The 11212-nt window shown below is 34.0% G+C and overlaps 1 protein-coding gene across 1 annotated transcript; it reads right to left on the reverse strand.

Annotated features, from left to right (window-relative positions):
- Window positions 1-854: 854 nt before the first annotated feature.
- Window positions 855-9637, reverse strand: LOC118200041 (neuropeptide F receptor-like). Its single transcript, XM_085826456.1, has 2 exons — window positions 9311-9637; window positions 855-4770 (listed from the first exon to the last, which is right to left on the reverse strand). Exons 1-2 carry the CDS (start codon window positions 9526-9528, stop codon window positions 3810-3812), a joined length of 1179 nt encoding a protein of 392 aa, XP_085682582.1. The 5' UTR covers window positions 9529-9637; the 3' UTR covers window positions 855-3809.
- Between the last annotated feature and the right edge of the window lie 1575 nt (window positions 9638-11212).

Genomic DNA, 11212 nt, shown 5'->3' on the forward strand with positions numbered 1-11212 from the left:
TTAGTAAAGGGTTACTATTCAGTATTTATCTTCTAAATTTAATCTTTCTGATATTCTGTATTAAAAAAAATAATCTCAATTCTTATGAATACATATTTTATTTATTCATTTTCTTTTTTAATAATGAAAATAATTATATATTAAAAATATTTTTATGAAATGTAATAACTAGATTCATTAAAATTATTATACATTCCTTCCGTTTTATGCTAACCATTTTAGGCTAGTAAATAAGAGGTTGATAAGGATTAGGAATTGTTTAACTAAAGCTGCGCCATTGTTATTTGTAATTCGCAGTGTTTTTAACATTTCCCATTTCGAATAATATACTAAATAGGCTTAAGATTTATAAATCATTGGTATGTAAAATTTGAGCTGCAACTGCTACATTTTTGTGACAGCCGCGCGAGGGTACAGCGGTTAGGGAAGCCAAGTGTGGTACCGAGGGGCCGGGATTCGAATTCCAAAGAAGGCATGGTTGTAACCGTGCTTCTCTTTATAGAAGGGAAAGGGTGGTCGCTTGTTAGGTGCCTCCACTATAAAATGGCCCCCCTTCCGATCTTAGGAATAGGCAATGCTGAATAGGCAAATGTCCGCCAATGGATTAAAAAAAATTCTACAATTTACTGAAACGCGAAATATCTACAAAACAAGAGTTTTAAAAAATCTGAGTTTTCTCGTAGTATATTTGTGTCACAAGTATTAAATATTCACTAATCAAAAATAAAATTCTTAGCTAACATGAAGTTCCTGTTAATATAAAACAGCTATATAAACATTTTAATGCATTATATTATTCCACATATTCTAATGAAATAAAATGAAATAAATACTCAGCAAAATATGCCATTAAAAAGAATGCTTTATTATTTCACTTAAACATTTGTACTTCGTAATAATAGACAGACATTTATTGAAATAGTGTACAAGTATAAATATCGAATTTAACTTACTTATAACACATGGTATAATGTTACATTATGGAGTAAGTACTTTTAGTAACTTAAAGCCAAGCATTTTATACCCAGTTTTCCGTACCACAAATTATACTGGGTATAGTAATAGTTACAAGAATATGTGACTGACTCCAGAAACTGCTTTGCAGTGTATAATTACCAAGAAGTAATTTAATAACGTACACAATTGCTTGATCATTTTCTGTTATTATTTACACTAATCTCCATTTGTGATAGCTTTTTGATTATATTTTAAGCCTTGTGATTAAACGATATAAAGTCAATACAAACATGTTTAAGGAATTTATTATTTAAGTATTATGTAATCCTTCCAAATTATACACATAAATTTGGTAGCTATTACTTATATAAGTAGTTTGCATAAAAGGTAGGAAACATTTACTAGAAAGTAATTTTTATCTATCGTTCCGGAAATCAGGGCATCAATTAATAACAGATTAAAAGATTAAAAGATTACAGATTAAAACATGCATATAATAATAATCTTTAAATAAAAGATATTGTAGTGTAACTTAACTAGTTATCCGCCTGAGGATTTTCAACATTTTTTGCAAAGACATCTGATTGATTTGTAAGATTTAGATTTTATTTCCATTCTTTTGTATAAGCAGGAAAACGCTAGAGGTAGAAAGAAAATCACAAATGTTATTCTAGATACTGCAAGAGAATGAAAAGAAATTAAAACTCATGAATTTTAGTGGATGTGTAGATGTTCTGTTTGAATTCTCATTTCCAAACTTTAGCATTTAGAAAAAAAAGAAAGAAGTAGAACCATTTATCCTTTTGCCACAATATTTCTGCTTCTACAATTTACAGCAACTGTATCGAGAACTTGTAAGTTTAACTTAGCTGGTATATCCTGATTTATATTAACTTATTGCTCACGATTATTATTATTTCTTTGTAATATGTTTTTTACGTATTTTGGACTTGTTCTACACTTTTATTGCTTTACTTGAATCTTTATTTATGTTATACGTTTTGAGGGGGTTTTCATGTTTATTTATTTGAATATGAAATATGAAAGGAGCAACTGAAAAACTGCAGTGATCTCAACGGGAGGAAATCCTCCTTTGGAAGGATATTTCATAGTTTTAGCCAGCAATGTAGTTAGCCTTTTATTTATCTGTTAAGTATTTGATTTTTATTTAGGTATATAAAACCTATTTTCGTTTACATTTTGGTATATATCAAAATTTCGTATGTTTTTTTTATTATTATTTAAGTTATAAAAACACATTAAAATATTCTAAACATACGTACGGACGGTTTAAGAAGGATGACTAATTCAGAGAATCTATTGTAAAAATGTACAGATAATTCTTGTTTATTCATTCTCTTTCCTTCAAAAAAATTTTGGCACTTTAATCTTAAATACTATTGTGTACATAGTTTTAAATTTCTGTAATGGCCAATTTTACTGCTTTTATTAACAAATCAGGCTTTTTTCATTTTTCATAGTAGCTTGATTGCCCGCTAGCTTGAAGAATTACGACTTTCTTAACAAATGACTGTTTTTTCCTTTTTCTCTTGCTTTAATGGCCAAGTTTTTATAGTTTTAGCTGAATTAGCCATTTTCACTTCGAAAAATTTTTTTTCCATCCTACTACAAGCCAAGCGCCATTTTTGAGATCTTTACACGGTTTCCGAGGTTTTCGCCCCCCTTCGATAATAGGAGACGAGTTGCAGATAACGAAAATCTCTTCGCATTGGCTAAATGCCCACAGCACTTCGCTCCCCCCTACATACGTCATCCGAATGAAAGACACAGAAGTATAGCAGCCATTTTTCAACAAGTTTTAAGAGGGACAGCTTTGTATCGCCAAAGGTCAGTTTTTGTTTCTTTTGTTACAACTTTTTCTTGGTCTTAGCAAGACCCACTTAGTTTGTTCTCTTCTTAATTTTTGTTTTATTTTATTTTAATTACAGGTTTTCATTACAGTTTTCTAAAATCTATAATTTAAAAATTAAATTGTTAATCTTTAAGCTTGCAGGCCCAGCCCGTATGTTTTTGTATTTTTAGGACTAATAGCTCATCGCTATTTATTTTCGTTTTTGATTTTAATTTTAATTTTAGTCTAGATTTAGGAAGTTTAGGTTTTGTTTAACATATTTTAACGCCTTAATGTGTCATTCTGTGCGGACGCGTCGGGAAATTGGAACAGAGAATTGAGACTATTAAAATTTCCAAGACACTTTGTCTAAATTTAAAAAAAGTTTTAGCGAAAAAGTTTCAATTGTCTGTTTCGGCGAAACGCGTAATGGGGTTGGCTTGATTCGACGTTCAAATAAATGAAATTTCCCTTGAAAAGCCTGTTTGGAAGTCGAATTGGGCTAATTTACCATTTTCCGCTTACTTTTTATCTTTTTCTGTTTTTTAATATTTTTTTAATGTTTTACATGTCTAATGATTTGATTTTCATGTGTATTAATTCTTTTAAAACGTGTTGAACCTTTTGGAGCAGCAGCTCTTGGTAACTTTTAGGCGAGCTTACTACAATTTTTAAATATAAACAATAAAGTTAATATCTGAGTTATTTTCTTTTTGTTGGATTTCTCGATTATGGCTAGAAAATACGAAAGGGAATGCGAATAAAAGTCTGAAACAATTTAAAAAGTGAAGCATTTAAGTTCAAAATTAACTTTCTCCTTAGTCATTGAAAAGTGAAAATGTATTTTAATACCAGAACGTTTTTAACACTGGAATACTTTTTGTTGTTCTTGTTGTTGCAAAGTTTAGCCCATATATATGTAATCCAGGTATATAAAAAATACCTATTAAGGATTTGCTTTTAGTTCACACGTGAAAATTTGATTTTTTAAAAATTTTAATTAAACATGACATTCTGGATTGTTACTCTTTAGAGTCGAGTCACCTCCTGAAGAACGAATCATCGTATGGTTCTGCGGGACAGCTTGGTTGTCCGTTTGAGAACTTCGGTTAGAAATGAAAGCTGTACCAACCTTGGAAAGCACCCACCAAAGTTTTACTATTTCTCGACGGATATTACTATTCAGCCATCCATACAATATTGGATTCGTAACGGAAGAAGACATCGCTGTCATGTGACAGACAGCGAAGGCAAGATATAGGTACTTAGGATCCATCAAATCAGGATTGAATTCAGCGAGGAGGTTCAGACTGTTCCACGGCAGCCAACTAATGGTAAAGACCACGGAAATGTTCATCAGCACCATGGTGGCGCGAGTATTTCTTCTTAGATCTCTCAGTAATCTCTGGTGGTTCATGTTCGAACCCTGATCTTTCAATTTTTTACTGTCTACCTTTATGACCCTGGCGTTTAAATGGGACCGTATATGGCAATGTGTAATCGACAAAGCCAAAACTGGTATGACGAACTGAACCACCAATATGAGCACCGTGTACATGCCCTTGTAGAAGGAACTAGGCCAGAGTTCTACACACTTGTAGTACATGTGAAGTCCCGGTAACCCAACTGAAACTGTTACTTGAAATAGGGATATGGGTATAGAGAAGAGGAAAGCTGTGAACCATATCACGCTTGTGTAAAGTAACATATGTCTTCTGTTGCCTTTTGGATGCTTGGGATTGAAACTGATGACGGCTTTGTAACGATCAATAGCGATGGCTAGTACAGTAGCGGCTGACACGAAGATGGTGGATGCTTGGACGAAAGGAACAAGTTTGCAGAGGAACGCCCCGAGGAACCAACTTCTTCGGATCAGCACAAGTAGGGTAAGAGGCATGCAGAAGACACAAAGAATGATATCTGATAAGTTGAGATTGATGACCAGCACATTGCGAGACGACCTAGGAGACAAAACAATTATGAAATTTACTCTTAAATGTATCAAGAACAATGCATTCATTACACATTAGATCATAAAAGCACCATATATCCTCGAGTAATTTTCCGCTACTAATTTTGTATTCGAATATTGTTCGGAAGTCAAGAGTGGAAAAATTTGCGATAATTAAATTTCAATTTTTCGCCTAAGAAAGTTAAGAAAAAAATTATTCATTTGGACAATAAACATGTGTCTTAAATGTGAGCGGAAAATTCTTTTCAAATAAATTTCATTGAAGAATGGTTAGCACAGCCTCAAGGAGGTTGGATTTCTACTTCCACGAGAATTTTGAGGTAGAATGGTTCGAGGGTCTCCCATCCACGCCCGTACCGCCAAACCACACGACAGAACTTTCGGCTCGCCATATATTTGGAGTGCCCCCATGCCGCAAAGACACTATACATTTACAAACATCTATATTTTCTCTGGGATTGGAACCCGGGCCTTTCGGTACCTCAGCAGACTTCCCTAACCACCCAATTACTCTTCTGACACTGGAAGATAGTAGTCATAAAAGTCTATATGAGCTAGTTTAATATGTCAGCAACAGAGTATGTGATATGTATGTACAACATGTAATTCTGTATTTATGCTCTGCCAGGTTCTCCTACATGAAGTTCGTACTGTATCTGAATGCTGTAATGTATCTGTACATGTTTATATCTTTTATTTATGGTACCTAATTTATACTAAGGATCACGCGTACCTCAATGGCATGCTTCTTGTAAACTTTAACTATCATGATAACGTATATGTATGGGTGTATATATCGATACGAGTTGAGAGTATGTATACTTCTATTTGTTTCGGAATATCTATGTATGTAAGTGTGTATATATCTGTATATGAGTTTGTATTTATATGTATATACATATATTTTGATTGTACTCTTCTTCAAGTGCCTTGTATGCACATATATATATTTCTTTGCAGATTGTTGTACTCTTCTTCAAGTGCCTTGTATGCATATGTATATCTCGTTTTTGCATTTTATAAATGTCGTCTGCTCAGCCGGGGCTTCCCAGGGCTGCGGCCTGGTAGCTAGTGGTTGACTCCCGCCGAGTTGATAACCAATTCTGCATGGATATATCTATACCTGGGTCGGAAGCCAACTCAGCGGTTTACCTTCCCTAACCACTATATCGTCTAAGCGGTGCACGTTTGTGATTAAATCAAAGATTGAATTAATACTTTTTTAAAATAATAGTCCTATATTCATTGTTATGTAATTATATTGTATATCATTTCGTCATGTTTGATTGAATTTAAGTGAAAGTGCTGCTTAAAGTTATATTCTTAATTTGAAATTTTCCTTTATATATTTTATTTCCTCTCCAATTCTTCGGAATTGTGTAATTTCATTACCTTGTCTGCTTATTTAAGAATAAAACCTTTATTTCTTTAAACTGCAGCCCTATCAGAGTGTATCCTTCATTTCGAACATCTGAGAAAATATAAATATATAATGAATTCTAACTTTAATAGAACTATTTCAGCATAAGTCACTATTTTATAACTAAACAACTAATCGGTTAATGCCAAGCAAAGGATAACAAAACGATACCTAAAATAAAGAGAGGCATAAAATCATATCTAATAAATATTTTGTGACAAGCAAATATTGATTATTTGTCCTTAAAAGTAAAAAAACGTGCAAATGAACATTATTTCAGTTTTTGAGGAAAGTAATCAAATTGCTAGTAGTAAAATGCAACATACTTTTTTGTTTTGTTTCTCACTCAAATTCTAACTCAAAGCCATTTTCAAAAATCAATATTTCATTTTCAAAGTTCCACCTCGGAAAATAATTGCAATTTCAGAATACTTTTCTGCAGCCCTAGGAGTGTTTTAAATGTAAACATAGCTTGAAATGACAGGAAAAGAAAATTATTCATCTTTCAGACACCTTTTTTTTTGAATAAAATTAAATTCAACGTAAACGTAATGATGAAAATTAATGGAACGAAACATTGTACTGCCAAGAAAACAGCGTATTATTGATTCAGAAGTCAGAAGAAGAAGCTTGCAGAAATTTGGAAAGCAACAAGTATTGCATATCATGCATAATTTTGAGTAACAGTAACATTTTAAAACCAGAAAGAATTTAAAAACTACATGGGAATTAGAAAATAAAGATATGGTAGAAAACCTTTAATGCAGCAATGTAACTGCAAGATTTGCTTGTATGGGTAAAAGAGATATTACGATGCCGAATATTACTATGATAGTCTAACTGGTAGAAAGTAATTAAACAAACAGTAGTTATTGGAGAATTTAAAAACTAAGAATCAGCGTAATGTTTGTAAATTTTGCAGGACTACTTTCGATGTTTTAAATACACAACCACCTTCTTCAGCTGCCTAAGTACAAATGAACGAGATAGAATATGGTGATAAGGAAGAAATTCATTTAAAGAAAGCACAGGAGTTAGCTTCATTTAATTTCTTTGTTTATTTGGGCCACTTCACGTTTGCTCCTCCAAAATGGCTCTTGACCAAAAAATAAATTACTTAAAAGCAGTTGCTATTGACAGGGGATTTTCACCCAACATTATTAACCAAGCGGTTAAAATATTCTCATCTCAGCACATCAGAAGACACCTTCTCGTTATAGGAGATTACAAGAATCCTGCTGTTATTCCTTTCTTTCCATCGATTAACTACAGAACTGTTCGTATTCTACAGAAATTCAACTTTCAAATCTTTTTTTCTTCGATCGATAAAATTCCCAGTTCCATACTTAAAGACGCCATTCTGGATATGTATTCCTGGGATATTTACAGGATTCCTTGCCAATGTGTTTTAATTTACGTGGTTCAAACTAACAGAGCCTTAAAATTTCGTGTTAAAGAACATGAGGGATATGTTAGGAAAAATGAAGCACAGAAATCCCCTGTTGCCCAGCACTGTTGGTTAGAAAATCACACTTTCAAGTCTTCTGTAGAAAGCATTGTTCAAAAGCATCTTTTATTGGTGAGTTAAATTTTCTAGAGCGGTTTCACATTCACAAATATATTTATGCTCTACTTAGCGATCCTAATTCCACTCCATCTTTACCCTCAGCCTTTAAGAAAATTTTGTTTTAGTTTTCTTGTTTCATCAATAGATGAGGCAAGTAACTTTCGGTCTTTCCAGTCATTATTATCTGATCACCATACTCTATCTCCCTTATTGGTATTTAGGCAGCTGCAGAAAGGTGGTTCTGTGTTTAAACCATCGAAACTAGTCCTGCAAAATTTACAAACATTGCGCCGACTAATGTTGTTTTAGTTCTCCAGCAATCGTTATTTGACGTATTATTTTAACCACTAACGTAGCTGCAAGATGTATTTGGCATCAAGTACTATGATATATATACTTATCATCCAAAATATCTCGACTACCAGCTTTGTGTTGCTAAAATTCTTTGCTACCAGCTTTGTGTTGCTAAAACATTTCGCTAAAAAGCAACTTGTCCTTAGCATGGCATGGATACTACCAACACTTGGTAGATTTTCGGAGGAATGTCGCACCAAGTTGGCAGAAATCGCGAAATTCCCGTATCTAGTACCGATTCCAGGGACGTCTGGAATGTCTCCTAAAGCAAAATATCAGTACCATCTCTTTATTTACCTCTCCCGATACACTCTTATATCAACTTTTCAGTTTGAAGACAGTTTGCCGTGACATATGCAACGACATGATATAGAAGAATTCAAGATGAGTCCAACTCAGGCGACGTTTTTGTACGACATACGCTAAAAATATTTCTTTCTATGAAGATAAGGAAAAGGTGGTCCACAGAATATTCTAATTTATAAAAGCAGCTCCCATTGGAAAACAATGCGAGTAACGCTGATCTCCGACATTCCGACCATCACGTTCTCACAGTGCAGGGGTAGTCATACTGCTTTGGCTGATCAATATATTTAATAGTTCCATGAGATCAACTTTTGAATTAAATATCACGGTTTACATTTGGTGAGGTATCGTAGAACTAATGCCGTCCGCACGGGAAAATGGTTAGCGACGCTGACTGCAGTACCGAAGAGCTTGGTTTCAAATCCCGGAGAAGCAATGGATGTTTGTAAAGTTACGGTGTCTGTGTGGCATGGGCGCACCCTGTGCGGCATATGCGGGAGAAGTGAGTCCTCTGGAGAGGTTAATAGTAGGGAAAGAGAGGTGGGAAGCACTCGGATCCCGTGACCAGGGTGTTCCCCTTCAAAATTGGGTGCAAATTTAGCATAAGACGAACTGTTACCTGTACGATGCTGAAGGCTCTAGCCAACGACAGAAGCAGTCATGCCCTCCTTACAGCGGTAATAATTCAGGGGCTTTTTTGGTTAAACCAGACAAGTAAGCTTAGTAAGAGCAACAGAAGTAATTATGATTGCATAATTAGATAACAATAATTTTCTAGTGTAGATCTTGTTCTTTTCATTTAAATAGCTACTTAAAAGGTGCCAAGCTTTCGCCTTTAAGTAATAATATGAATATCAGCAGAATTGTTGTTAAATGCCTTACCTGATTTTTGTGTTTGCAAGCACCACGCAACAAACCAGAAGGTTGCAAAATAAACCAGTAGCCATCAGCAAAGCGTAACATGTGATAATAATCGTCTCTATTTCATAATCGAAAATTCGATCTTTGGAGAAATGTTCTTCTAGGACATCTAAAGCTTGCTTAAAGCTGAAGTTGAAGCTGAGGTCAGTTCCATTCGAAGGGAAGAAAAAGTTGGGCATGACGGAAATTTCTTCACTTGTCGGTATAAATTACATTATTCCCGTAGCATTCCATCAGCCTACTTTATAATTTCATCATAAACCATGCTAGGATTTAGTGATTTACTTTTAAGGCAATATCACCTGAAAAAAATGAAAACACAAGTTTACTTGCTTGAATATTACAGCAAAATTTAATTGAAGATCTGCAATTATATCTCATTATTTACTTAATACGTAGGTAGATCTAAAAAAAGGTTACAAGCATCAGCATTTGAAAAGTAATTTTAAGAGAAAGAATACTTTTACCCCAGAGTAGCGGTTCTCAACCTTTGAACTAACGCTTACCATCTAAAAAAATCTGAGAACCTTTAGTACCACCACTACAAAGTACTACTACTACCACCACTCTTGAACAAACCTCAGATCGCACAAATTTATGAGTGTTAGAGAAAATACTCAGTCAGGATGTTGAAGTTTTAATTTTTGAATTTAATAGTTAAAAATACTTTGCTTCTTTGCGTACCACATATTTTTCTCTTGCGTACCACCGGTTGAGAACCCGCCCCAGAGTATAGACATATGACACTGGTAGTCTAGCATTGGCTCTGCGGCTAGGTATAGTACGTTCGCAGATGCATCAGAGCGATTGAATGGCAAGACGTTTATAAAGGTTGCTTCGCTTCGAGGTTGAATCCGTGATTCGTTATCCTGATATCGAGTACTTGGTCTTTGTCAGTTCATATCAGTATTCAGTTTTGGACTAAGATGGCTTTACAAAGCTGCTTTTTTTCGGTCTTTTTATTATAAACGTTTATTATTATAGTGGTTTTACTTTATTTATTAAATAAAAATTAAACTTCTATGTTATATTGAGTTACGCACAGGTCCAAGCATCTCGTTTTTAAATTTGTTTATGGTCACTTAATGTCATCCGCAAATTTAATACTGAATATCTACGTTAATTTTTGTCGTATGGGAGCGAAACTTTTTATGTTTTAGGTTTTGTTAGGAGACACTTTCCTAAATATAAGTATAGGGCAAGGGGAATGTTTAAAAAGTTAGATCATGTGTTTTACATCGAATTATTTTTTCATTAATCTAAAAACATGAAATCGCGAAATTTTGCATTGCTTGAAACACATTTATAGTTGGATATGCGTGTCTGCAACCAGTATTTGTGAAAATTAAGTCCTGGTAAGGATTTCAGTGTACACAGTATGCGTATATGCATATGTAAGATATAAGTATCAAAGAATATTACTAATTTTAATTTGGCAGTAGGTCTTTTAAATCCTCATTTTAATTTGGCTACGCCCTCTTCCTGTCTTAAAACTACTAATATAGTAATCTAAGAGCCATCATTTATCCACATCATGTCATTTCGCAAGTGTAGCATTGCGAATAATTTTTATCTGAACAGGGTTCAAAATTTAAGCAGGAGAAACAAATCTATCAGGGATAAATAGAAGCGCTAGGTCATTCTTTTGTTCGACTCCGCGCCGATGCGAGCCTCATGGAGGGGGGGGGAACTGGAAGTAATCTGACGTGTCTCTGTTGCACCTGCTCTGATTTCGCGCCTTTAAAACTGTAGTTTCATTCAGTAGCGAGACGATTTTCTGGAGATCGCATATCCCAATTTAATTTTAATCATACATATTTGTTTCTAATAATGCAAGTATTTAAAATAATTTGTGTGTATATA

The sequence above is a fragment of the Stegodyphus dumicola genome, chromosome 11 (genome assembly GCF_044657685.1).
Source record: "Stegodyphus dumicola isolate Sdum_Otavi_A_Nest chromosome 11, ASM4465768v1".
Lineage (NCBI taxonomy): Eukaryota > Metazoa > Arthropoda > Arachnida > Araneae > Eresidae > Stegodyphus > Stegodyphus dumicola.